Source organism: Melospiza melodia, chromosome 24 (assembly GCF_035770615.1).
Source record: "Melospiza melodia melodia isolate bMelMel2 chromosome 24, bMelMel2.pri, whole genome shotgun sequence".
NCBI classification, from domain to species: domain Eukaryota; kingdom Metazoa; phylum Chordata; class Aves; order Passeriformes; family Passerellidae; genus Melospiza; species Melospiza melodia.
Genome location: NC_086217.1, coordinates 10,329,229 through 10,347,197, shown reverse-complemented (window position 1 = coordinate 10,347,197; position 17,969 = coordinate 10,329,229). Strand labels below are relative to the sequence as shown.

The following is a 17,969-nucleotide window of genomic DNA, read 5'->3' as shown; positions in this document are numbered from 1 at the left end:
TCATCTCCACTCACAAGGAGTGAGTTCTGCCCTGAATTCTGCCCTGGCAATTTTTTTCATGCTATTTTGTAAATAATTCTGAGTAATGGTGAATGGAGGGTGTGACCACCTTGTGGTGGCCTTGCTAAGAGAAAGTGCTGAAGCTCTTCTGTTCCACCAAGATCCATCACACAGGAGCACATCTGAATTACCTAGCTGGGGAGGGAAGGCTTTAAACACAAGATTAGATTTCCCTGAGCAGTTAAGTGTGTTCCTGGACCTGAGCCCAGGGCTGTCTTCCTGTAGCTTTGGACCAAGCCCCGCATTCAGAGATGGTTCTTATTTTCCTTTCTGGAAAGCACAGTGATATCTCCTGATGTTTTTTTCCATATAAATTGCTCATTGTATTTGTGATGCCTTTTTGTTGTAGAGCTGCTCATGAATTTTGGGCTGATCAGCTGGGTTTGCTCCTGTGGGCTGTGCAGTTCCCAGGCTGATTTGTCCATGCCAGGGCTGTCCTCTGTTGCTTTTATCTGCATTATGCTGTAAATTTCCCAAGGAAATAAAAAAGCCTGGTTTCTGTTGGGATGTTTTTATTAGAACTTGAGCAAAACCCACTGGCCTGTGCTTGGAAAACTTGGAGGTCTGAGGAGCCTCAGCACCTGGAAGGTTTGGTCCAGCGTCCCTTGACACTGTGGCTGAGTTCCCCAGGGAAGGGTGGCAGAAGGACACACTGCCTGTCCTGCCTGGGCATCAGTGACATCCCAAAAGCACCAAAGTCCTTTCTTCCTGTGAGCTTGGAGCTCATGCCTGGGAAGATGTTCTAGCAGACAAAGGCTCCTGTGATTGCAATGTGGGTAAATTTATAATTATTCTTGCACTTGTGTAACTGACTGCTAATTTGCTTCTACCTCCACAGCAATTTATCTAGCAAAGAAGAACATTAAAAGGAAAGGGGTTTTGGAAGAATATGAAAAGGTGAGGAGGCACTGCACTTGTTCCATTACAAGACCCTCATTTGCTACAGCTTAAGCCCTTTGTTGCTAATGAGTGGGGCACAGCAAAAAAAAAAAAATCACCTCTTCAATTGCATGAGGTGTTCCTGCAGCTGTACCAAAATCCAACACTTTGCAAGTGAAAAAAACAACCAGTACAGCAAACTCCTGTGAAGTCAATTATAATTTTAGCAGGGGTAATCGCTCTCCTTGCAATGGTATTTTTGAACTGTTGCAATTCTTGTAATTATGTGCAGAACAATCCAGATTTCTTGGCTCAGTGGCCAGCCTGGCCTCGTTGAACTGTGGCGAGTCAAGAAAACCCCTGCATGGGAGTGCCCTGGTCAGAATTTTCACACTAAACTGCTTTTTTTATTTTTATTCCAGGAACATTACAACATGCTCAATCAGAAAATAAACTACAAGTGGGATTTTGTCATTATGCAGGCCAAGGAGCAGTATAAGTGAGTTGAATTGCATTCCCTTGTTTGCATCACTGGGCAGGATGTGAGGAGCAGAGCTTGGCTGGCTCAGTGCACAGTTCAGTCACACATTAAAAACACCAAAATGCCTTTAAAATGGCTTGGAGTGGAGGTTTAGGTTTAGCACTTGATGTGGTTCTGTGAAGGAGCTGGGTCCTGATGCTGCAAGCCCTAATTAGAAACAACTTCATTTAGCTCAATTCTCCTTGAGGATTTGTGGGTCAGGCCCTGGACTTTGGGGCTGTTGCTGGTCTGGGTCAGGAGTTTCTGGCACATCTCTCAGCTGAGTGGAGAATCAAGAAGCAGTAAATGGTCCCAGCAGGGACTTCTGGAGAAAACTGAAGTGCATACTTCAGTACCCAGCTAAAATAACTTGATTTTACAACCGAAACCTTCAAATTCCCAGGAAACTTGGTGAACACGAGATGGGAATATTCTTTTAGAGATCCTTCCTGCTTCTGTGGACCGCTGTTACCTTCCTTTCCCTCCTGGCAGGGCAGGCAGTGGCTCTGCTGCTCCTCAGCCTCTGTGTTCCCTGGGCTGGCGGCCAAGTCCTGGGAGTGCAGCTCATCAGATAACTCTCATTAAACACCAGACTGTTGTTCTTGTAAACTGAGGGCAGACTTGGGCTCAGAGATGCCAAGTGCAGTTTCAAAGTCGGATGCCCAGCAGATTAAACCTGTCTGAGGCTGTTTGATGGTGCTGCTGGGGCAGACTGGGGCACAGCACCCAGCCTGTAACCACAGCAGGGAGGCCACATGCAAACTGCCTGCTGGGAATGTTCCCTTCCCCGTGCTAAACCCCAAACTGTGCTCAGGACTTTTCTGGGAAAGAATTCCTTGGTCCGAGCCCAAACCATGCTAGTGCCTCCTCTGTTTAATTGTGGAGGTGATTTGGGTTTTAGTGCCTGGGAAGCCTCCTCAGAACCATTTCCAAGCAGTTTCTCTGAGAAATGCCTCTGCTTTACTGAGAGACAGGGCTGAGACATGTCCAGGGTGTATCTCTGGGTGGCAGCCCTTGGGGACATGGGACAGGGACAGGGGTGAAGCAGCAGGACTGGGGACAGGTCAGCAGAGAGGCTGTGTGCCTAAGAAGGGTGTGGTGGTGTTCACAGGGGTTCCAGGATGAGGGAAGAGATGAGAATCTGACTCCGTGTTTCAGAAGGCTGAATTTTATTATTTTATTATATATATTAGATTATTTTATGATATATGTTATATTAAAACTATACTAAAAGGACAGAAGAAAGGATTTTATCAGAAGAAAGGAAAGGAAATTTCCAGGAAAGGAAATTTCAAGGAGAGGAAATTTCAAGGAAATGTCAAGGAAAGGAAAGGAAATGTCAAGGAAAGGAAAGGAAATGTCAAGGAAAGGAAAGGAAATGTCAAGGAAAGGAAAGGAAATGTCAAGGAAAGGAAATGTCAAGGAAAGGAAATGTCAAGGAAAGGAAATGTCAAGGAAAGGAAATGTCAAGGAAAGGAAATGTCAAGGAAAGGAAATGTCAAGGAAAGGAAATGTCAAGGAAAGGAAATGTCAAGGAAAGGAAATGTCAAGGAAAGGAAATGTCAAGGAAAGGAAATGTCAAGGAAAGGAAATGTCAAGGAAAGGAAATGTCAAGGAAAGGAAATTTCAAGGAAAGGAAATTTCAAGGAAAGGAAATTTCAAGGAAAGGAAATTTCAAGGAAAGGAAATTTCAAGGAAAGGAAATTTCAAGGAAAGGAAATTTCAAGGAAAGGAAATTTCAAGGAAAGGAAATTTCAAGGAAAGGAAATTTCAAGGAAAGGAAATTTCAAGGAAAGGAAATTTCAAGGAAAGGAAATTTCAAGGAAATTTCAAGGAAATTTCAAGGAAATTTCAAGGAAATTTCAAGGAAATTTCAAGGAAATTTCAAGGAAATTTCAAGGAAATTTCAAGGAAAGGAAAGGAAAGGAAAGGAAAGGAAAGGAAAGGAAAGGAAAGGAAAGGAAAGGAAAGGAAAGGAAAGGAAAGGAAAGGAAAGGAAAGGAAAGGAAAGGAAAGGAAAGGAAAGGAAAGGAAAGGAAAGGAAAGGAAAGGAAAGGAAAGGAAAGGAAAGGAAAGGAAAGGAATCTTGTGACTGACGAGCTGACTGTGATTGGCCATTAATTAGAAATAACCAACATGGGCCACTCCCAGATGCACCTGTTGCATCCCACAGCAGCAGATAACCATTGTTTACATTTTGTTCCTGAGGCCTCCCAGCTTCTCAGGAGGAAAGATCCTAAGGAAAGGATTTTTGATAAGATGTGTCTGTGCCAGAAGGGGATGTGCCTGCTCCCAGCTCATCTCAGGAAGGTGATGATGATGATTTCTCAGAAGGCAGAGTCATGTGTGGCCATGTGAAGATGATGTGCAGCCCAGAATTAGCCAGGACAGGATGTGGGCAGGGCTGGCATCGATGGCTCAGTCAGGCTGGGACCCACGGGGCATGGCAGGCTGGAGGTGTGCCCTGCTCCTCATCCCGCTGATTCATGAGGGCAGAATTGCTGAATTCCCCTGTTCTTGGCTTTGCAGGGCAGGGAAGGAGCGGAAGAAGGAGGACAGGTACGCCCTGGACTGCCAGGAGAGAGCCTACTGGCTTGTGAACAGAACTCCTGTGAGTAGGGGGCACAGGGTGACTGCAGTGACTGGTGGTGCCCTCCCTGCAGCCACCTGGGACAAACTCCCTTGTGGAAAGGGCTGAGTGCCAGGGCAGGGCAGCCCAGAGCTGCCCTCAGTCCCCACCACCTTCCCTTGGTATCGCTGGCTGGGGGCTCTGTGCAAATCCCCAATGGGATGGGACTGCTGGGAACAGCCTTGAGCTGCTTGATTTTCCAGCATCGTTCTCATTACATGGTTATGGCAATGGGAAGATGCCACCAGCTCACATCCCAGGCAGCAGACCAAGAACTTCATGTTACAACTCACTTTATAAGCTTCTTGACCAATCACACAAAGCAAAAGCACATTGACACTAGTTCTATCTAACCACTATGAGCACATTGGTTAAAACAATGCTTGCTTATTTCAAATACAATACCTGCTTGTAAGCCTTAAAACACAATGCACAGAGCTCCATTATTAAGCTTCAAACTTCCTAATATCTCACTAGATAAACTTTTCTGTAGCTTAGTTATTCTAGACAAGCATTAATACACAGACCATTGTTCTATTTGTCCTTGCTTTTCTACAGTTTAAATAATTTTTCTGCTGACCAATCCCATGGCTGCTGCTTAGCTCTAATCACAGTTCTGCTGTCTCTGAGGCCTTTTGCAGCTTTCCCAAAACCCTGTGATTTTGTGGATTCCCACAACTGGTTGTTCCCAAAGCTGCAAGGGACAGAGTTCCAGCTGCAGCTTGAAGAGGGGCATCCCCAAATCTGGGGGTTCCCAAGGCACTGCTGGCTGGGAGCTGCTGCCACTGGAGGCCTGGGGGTCTCCTCCTGCATTTGTGCCTTTGAACCAAACGAGTTCCAAAGCTCTGTTTGTTGTTCACCACAGCCAGGCATGCTGAGCGCCCTCGAGTACGGAATAGACCGAGTCACAGACCCCAATGAAAATAAGGTAAACCAGGTGAGACAGGGCTGGGTTTTATTCACACACCTACTGAATCTGTGGGGCAGGGCCCAGAAAATGTCCCTGGGGTTGTCATTTTTTGGGCACTGCAGGCTGAGTGTGACAGCTCAGCTCTAGCAGCAGAACAGGGCAGAGTTGAGGCTCTCTCAAAATGGCTTTGGCAGCTCCTTCTGCCTTGAAAAGGCTTTGTCAGCTTTCCTGCCACACCAGTTGCTGTGAGTGCTTGGCTGCAGGACATGTTTTCTTTGCTGGTGAAGCTGAACTGAGGAATCCTCTGTCCCCAGGTGCTCCTTTGTATGAGTGCTGAATGAACTTTGTGGGGTGTAAAGGGTCAGTGCACAGATCCAGGTTTAAAATCAAATTACAGAATAACTCCCAGAGGAAAATCAATGTGTGGTAAGAAGATGAAGAAGTTGGTGTGGTGGAGACACAAAATGTTGCCAAAAATGCATATTGTAGGCCACAAAGAAACAGAATCGGTGTATGGAGATTGTGAGGGCTGTGACTGGGTGAACTGGTCTGAAATCACACAGATCCTCTCAGTGGATGAGGAGCTGGAGCTGCTGTTCCCTTTCCCCATCAGCCCTCTGAGGTGATCCTGTCTTTGTGCCCTTAACAATGTTCATTTGGAAGCAAAGTCAAAACATCTCTCAGCAATTCAGTGCAAATGTTTCTGCCATCACCCTCACAGTGCTCCCACAACTTCCCATTGCTGTAGCAGCCTTTAAACACCTCCAGCCGAGGCAGGAAAATTGCTTTGGCCAGCTGTGTTCTATTGCTATAGAGACTGAAAAGCAGCAAAGTGTAGGCTTGGGATGTATTTTATTTTTTGTTCATGCTGTAAGTAGCAGCTGCTGAAAAGCCTTTTTTATTTTTTTTTTTTTTATTTTTTTTTTTAAGAGTAAAGAAGTAGTGGAAAGGGAGAGGGATAGAAAGAGGAGTGGGCCAACTTCTCACCCACAGTTTTGCAGCTGACATGGAAGGGATTTTAGGTTTGCAAATGGCCTGAAGAGCTGCCAGTGCCTGGTAGCACAGGGGAGGGAGCTGAGGGGTCTCTGCCCACTTTCCCCTGGCCATGAGAGACAGGGGAGGCTCCAAGGAGGGCAGAAATGAAAGGACACAGCTTTGGGGTGACTTCCATGCCATTCTCCCCTCTGGAGGCTGAGCTGACAAGGGAAGATTCTCCTTGCTCCTCCTTTGATTTTGAAAGAGTGATTGAGAATCCAAGAGGCAGGCAGGAGCCCTCATGGAGCCCCTTTTTGGACCAGCAGCTTTATTTTTGTCCTCTACTCTCACCAACACCTGTGTCTCAGCAGCCTTTGGAAGAATAAATGGGCCAAGCTCTGGTTTGTGTCCCTGCTCCTGCTCAATCTACCCTCACTTTGTTGGCCAAATTATGGAGTTTTTTTTTATCTTGGCAGTTGAGAAGGAAAGAAAAGAATGAATTCCTGATTTCTTTGAAGCTGACATTAGCATGAACATCTCTCCTTCTCTTGCTCAGACCCTTTGGTGGGCTGCTCCTCCCTCACAGATAGGGTCCTCTAGGGATAAACAAGTGCTCCGATTCCTCTGAAGGACTTTTATTGCTGATCCATGGGCAAACCTCGTGGTTAGAGTGTGTTAGGGGTTCAGGCAGAAGTAGCCACCCATTGAACAGATAATTAAGGGATGTTTTAGCCTTGTTTTGCTGGCTTTCAGGCTCACACCAAGCCTCAGTGCTTGAGAATGAGCCCTGAATGCCTGCAGGAACCTGCACAGCCTCTGGAGCCAGAGTCCTTCTAAAAGAGCTTTAACTCCCCCAAAAATCCCTGTGCTGCCCTCAGGGGCTGCTGAATGAAGTGCCCTGGTTTGTTGTGTGCAGCAAATCAGCCACAGATCAATGAGTCACTGCTGGCCTTTAATTTCATAAATCCTGCCAGCTTGCCTGATAAAGTTCTGCTGCATCATCGCAAGTTTGGAAAGCACAGGGAGATAAACAGGCAGGGCTCTGAGCAGCTGCTGGCCCTGCAGTGCCCAGGGAGCTCAGAGCTGGTGGCACAGGCTGTGACCAGGGCACTCAGGGGTGTCACAGGATGTGGCACAGCTCGTGGCACTCGCTTGGGACAGACTGAGGCCTTGCAGTAATCGCCATGTTGGGTTTGGAGGCTGCAGTAATTGGGATAAGTCACTCATTATAAGGGCATTGCAAAATTAATCTCATTATGAGAAACCACTCTTTTGTTCCAAAGATGATTTCCTTCCAGAAGAGGCAGAGTGGGTGGGTGGTGCAGGGCACTTGGGGTCAGGGAGGGTGGGCACAGCTGGCAGTGCTCAGTGGGACAGGGACAGTGCCCAGGGCCACTTGCAGCAGCTCTGAATGGGAACTGGGGGCACTGGGAGAAAGGGAAATGAAATTATGAGCAGCTCTGGGGTGAAAGAGCTGAGATTCCTCCCAGTTGCTGCTGATTGGAGAGCTGGAAGGGGCTGAGCACAGCCAGCACCTGCAGCCTCTCAGGTGCTCAGCATTGGGCTCCCCTTGGATTTGCTGCAGTTCAGTTCGTGGCACTGCTCAGAGATGCTCAGCCCCTCTCTGGGGCAGTTTAAGCAAATCCCCTCCCCACCTGGAGCCTTGGCAAAGCCCCCTTGTTTTCCCAGGAGCAGCTGCCCACCACACTGACTGTGCCAGGATCCTTGCTGTGTGGGGCACTTAAAAAAAATCAAATCTTCCCTTGTTTGCTGATTTTTCTTCACCCACATATAATTATCCTGTTGTGATGGCATTTTAATTGACCCCTTTCTGTCTCTGTATAAGATTTCACTCGCTGTGTTCTCTCTCTCTTTCCCACAGCTGTTTGTCTCGTGTGTGTGCTGTGCTGCCAGGCCCCTCTAGAAGATAACAGCACTTTCCTGCCACGTGAGCTGCCTTCCAGCCACTGTGCCAGCACCCACTTCTCCTTCCCCACTGCACCAGGCCTGTCTGAGGCCCCAGCTGGCAAAAAAAGTGGAAGAAAAGAGGGGTTTTTAAAGGATTTTAACGTGTTGGAATCACTGCTCTGGCCACAAGTTCCATCAAATGGAGCCCTTCAGCTGGCACTTGTAAATGTGATGAGGCCTGGTTTGTGTCTCACATTCCCCAGGGAGACAGAGAACTCCTGTTGTGCAGGAGGGCACTAACACAGGGCTCCAAACAGGACGCTTTAGGGCAGGAAATAGAATAAATTTCACTGTGCAAACAGGTGATTTTCCCTTCCATTTCTGCAGTCTGTCTGTCTGAAACAATGACACTGTAGAAATGAGGGGAAGGAATGGAAGGTGGCCTGGAATCAGGGATGCAGCTGATTCCTGGCTGTTCCTCAGCTCCTCCATCATTTACCAGGGTGTGCCAGGAGCTTGTGGATCAGCAGGGGAGGCTGTGAGCAAGGATCCTGCTGTCCTGGAGCTTTGTCTGTCCCCTGATGTGTCCCACAGGGCCAGCACAGCATCACTGCTGGGTTTGCTGCCCTGTCTGTCCCTGTGAGATGGGCTGTGCTGCCCACTCAGAGCTGCTCATGGCATTCCCAGCAGGAAAAGCTTCCTCCCATCACAACACCACTGCCAGGACCTTTTTTGGTGCCCAGGCTGGGGCTGGGTGAGGGTCAGGGCTGGCTCTGTGGTGGGGCTGTAGGGATTGGGCTCTGCTGCATTTCTGGCTCCTGCTGCTGCTGAAATGGTGAGTGGGGATCTCAGAACCAGAGCTGGGGGTGTTTTTCTGCGTTGTGGAGAAGAATTTCTTCCTCCTGAGCAGGATGGTGATTAAAGTGCAAAAGCAGATCAGTGTCCCCACAAAGCAGCCTGGGGAGCATCTTGCCTTTCCCAAAGCAGGGGCAGTTTGGGGTGCAGGTGAGGGGAGAGCAGAGCTGCCTGTGCCATTCAGTACCAGAATCTTCATCCCTCACCCCTCACAAGCTGCACTTCTCCAAGGCACTCTGCAGACCCCACCTGCCACAGGACTCATTTGATGGAATCATTTTGGGGTGCAGGTCTTGACTGAAACAGGAGCTGAGCAACTGAAACCCTTCCTGAGCCTTTAAAGGCTTGCTGGGAGCATCCCTGACTTAGCCTGTCTTTCCTTCTCCCTTCTGCAGTTTATTCCACACAAATAACTGTGCTTCAAAGGAAGCTGTGGGAATAAACACCCTGCAGTTAATTCCTTGCCTTCGATTGCCTGCTCATTTGTGGATGACATGTAACATGGGCTGAGTTATTCAAATCACAACCTAAACACCCTTTGCACAGCAGATACTGCTTCTGAGGCTTTTAATTGTGGTGTTTATATTTTGCAATGTGTTGGTTCCTGTCTCCTTTAGCTAATATTGAATGATCTAATCTGTGTCTCGTAAATGAATCTATTTTAGCTCCATTAGAATAACCCCTTAATTGAAGGCATACAGGCAGCCTGTGATGGGAGAAGCAATGCTAAACAGTAAATACAGCTAATGGGACAATTTACCGTGTGGGGATGCTCTTAGCTTTGATGATACCCTGATTAGCTCAGCTGCTGTGTTTGATTTTAATTGTAATCAGAATTAATTGGAGAGTGCTGCACAACGGCAGCGCTGCAACGGTGTTTCCATGGCTAAAAAAAACCAAAAAAACAAATGTAAGCCCCCATCCCAATGTAATGATTCTTTTCTTTTTAATATTTTACAGAAAAATACAATGGAATTCTACAGGAGAGAGGTGAGTGGTGCTTCCCTCACTTCTCAGTGTTCATCCTGTGTGGCTCAAAGCCCTCTGTGCAGGGCACGGGCTCTTTGCAAAGCAGAATCCCTGCCTCATGGAGCTTTTATCAAATTAATTTCAGGCCATTCCCTCCCACTGCAGCTCTCCCAGTGACGGGAAGGCTCAGGCAAGGACAGACACCAGGGCTGAAATCCAATAGATCCAAATTAGTGGTGGGGAAATCACGGTGGCGCCAGCGCAGAGACAGCCAAGAATCAGTGCTAATTACATGCTAAATCATCCAGAGCATTTGTAGGTGCTGAGGATGGGAGCTATTATTCAATTTCTATATAACATGGGGAGTGCTTTTTAATTACTTGCACATTGCAAAGTGAGTTTGTGATGTTTGCAGTGAGCTCAGTGAAAACAGACATTTTACTGAGACAATTCAGGGATCCTGGGGTTCCTTGGGCATGCACTAATTAGGGAAGAATCAGTCCCTGCTGTAATTAGCCCCACTGCCTGGGAGAGAAGCAGTCTGAGGTTTAGATAGGCCTTATCTTCAAACCTCTGTGCTCCTAACCATGGCCATGTCTGATCCCTCAGATCATGTACTATCAGCAGGCCATCCTGAAGACCAGAGTGAAATCTTCTGTCTCTCTTGGAGGGTAAGTCCTGATTTCCTTCTGTCCACACATTAATTAGTCTGCAGTGCTTATCTCCTGATGAGCTGATGAAGCTGTCTGCTCTGGCAGCTGGTGACTCAGCCAGGGCATCCATGTGGTGGCCCAGTGCTGTCTGGGAGGAGGAGGAGGGATCAGAGTCTCAGCAGGATGAAGAGGCTCCCTGGGAGCTTTGCTGCAGAGCAGCACCAACCTCTGGCTGAGAATCCCACTGGGATCAGGAGATGCTGACCCTGCCCTGGTCAGCTGTGATGCCTGGGAGGATCCAGCAGCGTGTCTGACCATCAGGAGGAGCAGCCAGCAGGACAGACTGACCCTCCTGTCCCTGCTCCCCACCCTGGGCTGTCCCTGCCCCATGGTGGTGCTCAGCTCTGGCTGTGTAACCCTGCAGAGGGAAGCAGCCTCCCTGTGAGCACCCAAGCAATTAATCAGCAATTCCCCTGCCCAGTGGCAGAGTTTCCTGGTCACATCCTCGATGAAGCCTCCAGCCCTGGCTATAGGCACTGCTGTGTGTGCCAGAGGCATTCCTACTGTGCTGACCAGGCTCCTTAGGTACAACCTCCTGGTACACTGCCATTGCCACCAGGGACCTGCCATTGCCACCAGGGATGTGCCATTGCCACCAGGGACCTGCCATTGCCACCAGGGATCTGTCATTGCCACCAGGGACGTGCCATTGCCACCAGGGATCTGTCATTGCCACCAGGGATCTGCCATTGCCACCAGGGATGTGCCATTACCACCAGGGACGTGCCATTGCCACCAGGGATGTGCCATTGCCACCAGAGATCAGCCATTGCCACCAGGGATGTGCCATTGCCACCAGGGATGTGCCATTACCACCAGGGACGTGCCATTGCCACCAGGGATGTGCCATTGCCACCAGGGACCTGCCATTGCCACCAGGGATGTGCCATTACCACCAGGATGTGCCATTGCCACCAGGGACCTGCCATTGCCACCAGGGACGTGCCATTGCCACCAGGATGTGCCATTGCCCCTAGGGACGTGCCATTGCCACCAGGGATCTGCCATTGCCACCAGGGATGTGCCATTACCACCAGGGACGTGCCATTGCCACCAGGGACGTGCCATTGCCACCAGGGATCTGTCATTGCCACCAGGGACGTGCCATTGCCCCTAGGGACGTGCCATTGCCACCAGGGATCTGCCATTGCCACCAGGGATGTGCCATTACCACCAGGGACGTGCCATTACCACCAGGGATCTGCCATTGCCCCTAGGGATCTGCCATTGCCACCATGGATCTGCCATTGCCACCAGGGATGTGCCATTGCCACCAGGGATGTGCCATTGCCACCAGAGATCAGCCATTGCCACCAGGGACCTGCCATTGCCACCAGGGATGTGCCATTGCCACCAGAGATCAGCCATTGCCACCAGAGATCAGCCATTGCCACCAGGGATTCCTGTCACATCTGACATACACAAAGTGCTCGGGCCATTTCCCTGGGGAATAATCTTGGATGAATGGGATGGGTGAAAGAGAGAGTCTTCTGAGAGGCACAGCTTGCAGGGCACTGGGGATGGAGAGGCAGATCTTCCTGCCCAGAGCTCTGGAGGGAGGCTGGGCTGGCTCTGCCCCGTGCTCAGTGGCCAATTCCCTGCACAGCTCAGGGAATGTTCATTTTGTCACTGACTTGCAGGTCAGTTAAAACTCTGCTGCCTCAATTCTCCAAGCTGTGAGCTGGAGCTGAGGACCCCTGGCTGCTTTCCAGCAATTTTGTGGTGTTTCACTGTTTGGCAAGGGAGGTTTTTTCTCATTAGTTTGGTGGGATGATGCTTATCACCTGCATCAAAAATCTCAGGGACTTTGGAACTCCAGAGTGTCAGCTTCAGGGTTGGGTCCAAATCAAATTCTTGTTAATGAGGATTTGGGCAGTGTGCATGCTTCAGAGCATTGCAGTGATTTGGGAGGAGCTGCAAAGCTCTTCAGGACCACACAGCAGTGCTCCCTGAGCTGACAGGTTTAGATATGCTTGATCATGGGCTGGAGTGGCCAGTGCAGGTGCTGGATGCCTGGGCATTGCCAGTGGGAAGGGAGGATGGGGCAGCTGTGTGCCAGCCCTGTGGTTGGCTCTGTAGAACTGCGGGATGAGTGCCAAGGTGCCTGTTAGCAATGGGCTCCTGGACACTGCACTCCCAGCTCTGAGCACATCAAAGCACTTTGGCCTGCAAGGAATTTTAAATGCAGAAACCAGAAGATTTTTTTTTTTTTTTTCAAGAATGAAAAAGGGAGGCTGGAGCTAAAATTCCAGGACATTAGTGAAATCAGTTGTAATTAGAAGTCTGGCCAAGTTAGAAGGTAGGAGAAGTGTTTGTCTGGTTCCTGATGGGAGAGAGGCAGCTCTGCTTTGTGCCAAGCCCTCAGAGCCACTCGCAGAGGAATGAGCCCTGTGGTGGGTGATGGAGGAAAGGAGAAGCTGGCATGAGCCCTCAGCATTCCCTGACTTTCCCTGAGCTCCCTGAGCTCTCCCATGGCCCATGGGAAGGCTGAGAACCCACCTGGGTGAGCACAACCCCTGTGTTCCTTTCCCTGACACTTTCCCCCCAGAGCAGGGCAGGATCAGGCCCTGGCCAGCTGAGAACAGGAGACAGAAACTCTCCTTGGAGTCCTAAATCTCTCTTCCCTAAAATGAAAAGGCAGAAGGAGGTGATGGAAGAGTCTTGTACCTCCTTATATTTGAATGGACAAATTCACTGCTTCAAAAGGAGATTCTGCTGGGAAATGGAAAAGATTACCTGAGCTAATGAATTGATTTTTCTGGGAAGGCAGAGGCCACCTTCCAGATCCCTGTGCTGAGAGTCTTGCACCTCTGAGGAGATCTGTAATCTGTTATTTGGCTATAATTGGGCTGGCTGTAATTCTGCCTTCCAAATTCATGTTTTGATTTTGGATTTGTTGCAGGGTTGTGAAGTACTCTGAGCAGTTCCTCTCCAATGATCCCATCCTGTCTGGATGTCTCCCCAGCAACCCTTGGATATCAGATGACCCTGACTTTTGGGACCTCAATGCAAAGCTGTATGTATTTCTGTTGTTTTGCCAACCTGTGGTTTACAGTGACCTTTACACTGATAGAAATCAGGAAAGGGAAGCACTGATTTTCGTTGTGGTATCTGATCACAGAGGAGTGTTCCCTTTCAAACTTATTTTGAAATTGGGAGTACTCCGTGCTGAACTTTCAGCACTGCCTTCTTCAAGTGGAGCCTTCCTTAACATCACAGAAATTGCTGAGCTGATGATGGGAGTGTGCACTCAGCCCTGCTGGTGGGTCTGATCCTCCCTGGATGAGTGAAGGGTGAGTCCTGTTCCACCTTGACCAGCACTGAATGGAACAGGAGCAGCTCAGCCTTCAGCTGCTCCCCTGCTCTTTGCTCACCCCTCAGGCTCCCTTAGGAGAGGCTTTGGGTGGGAGGCACACACTGGTGGTCCATCCCTTCTCTGAGGCCTCCCTTGGTTTCCCTTTGGATAGGGTTTGCTAATTACACAGTGGCTTGGAGCTTCCAACATCTCAGTGGTTCTGAGAGAGCAATCCTGGACTCCCTGAATCCCATCAGACATCCCCAGGGATGTGTGCCTTCATGAGAAGCAAAGCTCTGGGCAGCCACCAGTGCCTCCTCCAGGGTGGGACTGAGTCAAACCTCAGGGCAAGGCTGGGCTGTCCCTGAGAGCTGCAGAAATCCCAGTTAAATCCTCATCCTGCTGTGCCCTGAGTCGTTTAATTACAACTTACTTAGTGGCTTGACTTCAGGAGCTCATTACACCACTCTGGAAAACAAGAGAATGCTGAGAAGTCCCTTGGCACTGCAGCAAAGGGCATTTTGGTTTTAATTAATCTGCTAATGAGAGGAAGCAGCGGTGCTGTTGTGTTCTCCCCGCGCAGGGTGGAGGTGCCCACCAGGATGCGCGTGGAGCGATGGGCCTTCAACTTCAGCGAGCTGATCCGGGACCCCAAGGGCCGCCAGAACTTCCAGCTCTTCCTGAAGAAGGAGTTCAGCGGTGGGTGGCAGTGTCCCCGTGTCCCCAGGCTGAGGTGACACGGCTGCTGCAGGCTCTGCAGCCAGGGCAGGCGGTTCCATCTAGTGGCACAGGACACACGGTACAGCCCAGCCTCAGAGGGTTTACATTGCGTTTTAGGAAGGAATTCTGCCCTGTGAGGGTGGAGAGGACCTGGCACGGGGTTTTTAAAGAATTTTTAAGATTTTTTAAGATTTTTTAAGATTTTTTTTTTTAATTTTTAAGGTTTTCTAAGCCTTCTGATGTTTGCATTCTTGTAGCAAACTTTCTCACACACTTTCTGTAAATACCTCATTGTTTTACATTCTTTTATGGAAGAAGAGAAATTTGATAGACTGTTAGTTTGTCCAGTGTCATTGGAGAGGTGGCACTGTCACCCTCCTGTCCCTTTTGGAAATGACACCCCACTGTCACTTTTGGAAAACTGTAAATGTTAGAGTCAGAAAATAAACTTCCCTTTTCTTCCCCTTGAGAGCAGCGGTGTGTGTGCTCATCTTGTTTCGTGTTCTATAGTGACACTCTGGCTGCCCCTGGATGTGTTCAGGGCCGGGTCAGACAGGGCTTGGAGCAGCCTGGGATATTTGGAAGGTGTCCCTGCCCATGGGACTGAGATGGAATTTCAGGTCCCTTCCACCCCAGAGCATTCCCTGATTCTCTGACTGCTCCCAGAGAAGGGAACTGGCTGAGCTCACAAGTTCTCAGAGGTGTCAGTGGGCAGAGAACAGGGGAAAGCTGTTTTCCTCTTTCAGTCAATTGGAGAGGCTGCTTTGGGGTCAGCAAATTGTGCCAGACAAATCCAGGAGTTAATAAATGGGATTGTGTTTTCCTCAATCTCATTCTCTGCTGATTGTGCCCTTGTCATGCAGGAGAGAATCTGGGTTTCTGGGAAGCCTGTGAGGATCTCAAGTATGGAGACCAATCCAAGGTCAAAGAAAAAGCAGAAGAAATCTACAAGTGAGTGTGAAAACTTTCCACTCTTTAACTCTTTGTGCTTGAGTCCCATCACCTTCCACAGGTTCAAAATAAATCATTGTCCAAATGATTTATTCCGAAGGTTTTTACATGTAGGCTGTTATCAGTTGTGGCTGTCTTTTGTCCCCACACAGGAAAGGAGATTTTGAAGATGAAAGTAGAAGTGTTTTTTTAGTATATATTTACTTTTCCTCTCTGTTCTCTGTTATATTTCAGTCTTAGGATGTAATTTAAATACTGGTATGGAATAGCAAAGTTCTTGAGGCTGCCACAAGCAAAGTGGGGAGAGGCTTTTTGCTTCCAGGGAGCTAAAGTTATGTGCAAGAGGAAGTGAGTGCACTGAGTCTCTGATGAAGAGAACATTGATTGCCCAAGATCAGGACAGCAAATTGCAGCAGGGAGCTGAAGGGACTTTTCCTTTCGTGCACAGACAGGAGTCTGTGCATTCTCCAGCTGCTAATGGCACGGTTGATTGCTCCTCCTGGCAGGCTGTTCCTGGCTCCGGGAGCGAGGCGCTGGATTAACATCGATGGCAAAACAATGGGCATCACAGTCAAGGGCCTGGAGCACCCTCATCGATATGTTCTGGATGCTGCTCAGACCCACATCTACATGCTGATGAAAAAGGTTTGTTATTTGCTGCCAGAGCCTGAGGGGGATTCCAGCCCTTCCAGAGCCTTTGTGTGCTATCAGCTGTCCCTTTCAAGGGGCCTTTGTGTGAAAATCCCTCAAATTTGCTGAGTGAAGCAAGTGCTGCTTCAGGCATTGGTATTTTGCTGCTGCTCCTTCCCTCTCAGCCTGTCCCCAAGGTGGTGGGGTCAGGGGGCTGCTGCAGGTCCTGCTTTCAATTCCAGCTTCCATGGAAGCAGCAGAACTGGACTGATTTTCACCCAGTTTGAAAAGTTTGGCTCCTGGAACACAAGCTCCTCACCTTGCAGTTACTCTGAGACCCTCCTGACCCAGGCTAAGCTTCATTCAGATCTTTTGATCTGGGTCTTACCTGTGAAGCTTTATTGTGAGATGGAAAATCCTGGGAATTTTCCAGCCAGATGAAAGGATATTGGTTTAAATAGCTACATTTGCCTGAAAGATGCAAAGTCCCTTGAGCTGCTGGGGGAGATTATCCAGTTCCCAGCCTCCCTGGCTCCTGAGCAGCTGCATTTGGTGGTGATTTTAATAAGGGTGTTTGCAGCCCATAACTACCAGTGTCTCTTTTTTCTCCTAGTAGGACTCCTATGGCCGCTATTTAAAGTCTCCAATATACAAGGAAATGCTGGCCAAGGCTGTTGTGCCACAAGAGGGTGTCAAAAAAAGGCAAGTGAAACTGGCTGTAATTGTGGGGTTTGTTTTTCTTGTTGTAGCAAGGGTAGAAAAAGCCCAAGTTGCAGCAAAATTACTATGATTTAGATGTTCTCTTAATTAAATAAAATTTTGCACTGAGAAGATGCTTTGCTTTGAGACTGATGGTGCTGTTTATTCATGAGCCCTTTGGAAAAGGCTTGTGAACAGGAGTGGAGCTGCTGATTGCTCAGCTGCCTTCTCTGCTGGGTCTGCTGAGAAGGGCTGGGATTGTTGAATTAATTCAGGGCTCCTTTCCTGGAAGGAGACAGCACTGGTGTCCTGAGCATGGGAAAACTTCTGCCCACCAAACCTTGGCTGCCAGAGACAGAGCCAAGGTCTGGGATAATCCATGGGATCTGTGTGGTAGTGTTTGCAGAGGTTTCAGGATGAGGGAAGAGATGAGAATCTTGACTTTATGTTTCAGAAATTTGATTTTTTATTTTATGATATATATTATATTAAAAGAAAATGATATATCAAAACTGTACTAAAGAAATAGAAAAGAAACATCAGAAAGCTTGCAAAAAAAAAAAAAAGAATAGAATGATAATAAAATCTTGTGACTGCTTACAGCTTCGACACAAGTAGCTGTCATTAGTTATCAAGTAAACACAACTCACACAGATCAATCAAAAATGCACCTGTTGCATCCCACAGCAGCAGATAACCATTGTTTACATTTTGTTCCTGAGGCCTCAGCTTCTTAGGAGGAAAAATCTTAAGGAAAGGATTTTTCATAGAAGATGTCTGTGACAATGTGGCTCTGGTCTGAGTGATGGGCTCTGAGTGATGAGTGTCTGTGTGCCCTCAGCAGCAGGACTTGGACACTTTTAGCAGTCCTGTAGCTTGTGTGTGACACTGACTCACCCAGTGCTGTTCAGAGCACTTTGCTGGGTCACTCCTTTGGCCATCTCTGTGTCCCAGCTGGTCCTGCTGGGTCACTTTGCTGGGTCACTCCTTTGGCCATCTCTGTGTCCCAGCTTGTCCTGCTGGGTCACGTTGCTGGGTCACTCCTGTGGCCATCTCTGTGTCCCAGCTGGTCGTGCCGGGCACTTTGCTGGGTCACTCCTGTGGCCATCTCTGTGTCCCAGCTGGTCCTGCTGGGTCACGTTGCTGGGTCACTCCTGTGGCCATCTCTGTGTCCCAGCTGGTCCTGCTGGGTCACTCCTGTGGCCATCTCTGTGTCCCAGCTGGTCGTGCCGGGCACTTTGCTGGGTCACTCCTTT

The 17,969-nt window shown here is 48.7% G+C and overlaps 1 protein-coding gene across 2 annotated transcripts in view; it reads left to right on the top strand.

The window, feature by feature from the left end:
• RGS9 (regulator of G protein signaling 9) overlaps positions 1 to 17,969 on the top strand; it is a 30,653-nt gene that overhangs the window by 11,656 nt on the left and 1,028 nt on the right. Inside the window, exons 6-16 of one of the 2 annotated variants that reach the window (XR_010030439.1) lie at positions 899 to 957; positions 1,362 to 1,438; positions 3,989 to 4,070; positions 4,954 to 5,016; positions 9,697 to 9,726; positions 10,315 to 10,376; positions 13,321 to 13,434; positions 14,297 to 14,412; positions 15,297 to 15,384; positions 15,891 to 16,029; positions 16,628 to 16,716. Coding sequence is in view for 1 of the 2 variants with exons in the window: in XM_063175585.1 (XP_063031655.1) it covers positions 899 to 957; positions 1,362 to 1,438; positions 3,989 to 4,070; positions 4,954 to 5,016; positions 9,697 to 9,726; positions 10,315 to 10,376; positions 13,321 to 13,434; positions 14,297 to 14,412; positions 15,297 to 15,384; positions 15,891 to 16,029; positions 16,631 to 16,716 (916 nt within the window). In the remaining variant the exon portion in view is untranslated. The remainder of the gene's footprint in view (positions 1 to 898; positions 958 to 1,361; positions 1,439 to 3,988; positions 4,071 to 4,953; positions 5,017 to 9,696; positions 9,727 to 10,314; positions 10,377 to 13,320; positions 13,435 to 14,296; positions 14,413 to 15,296; positions 15,385 to 15,890; positions 16,030 to 16,627; positions 16,717 to 17,969) is intronic. The other variant, XM_063175585.1, reaches the window with a different exon arrangement.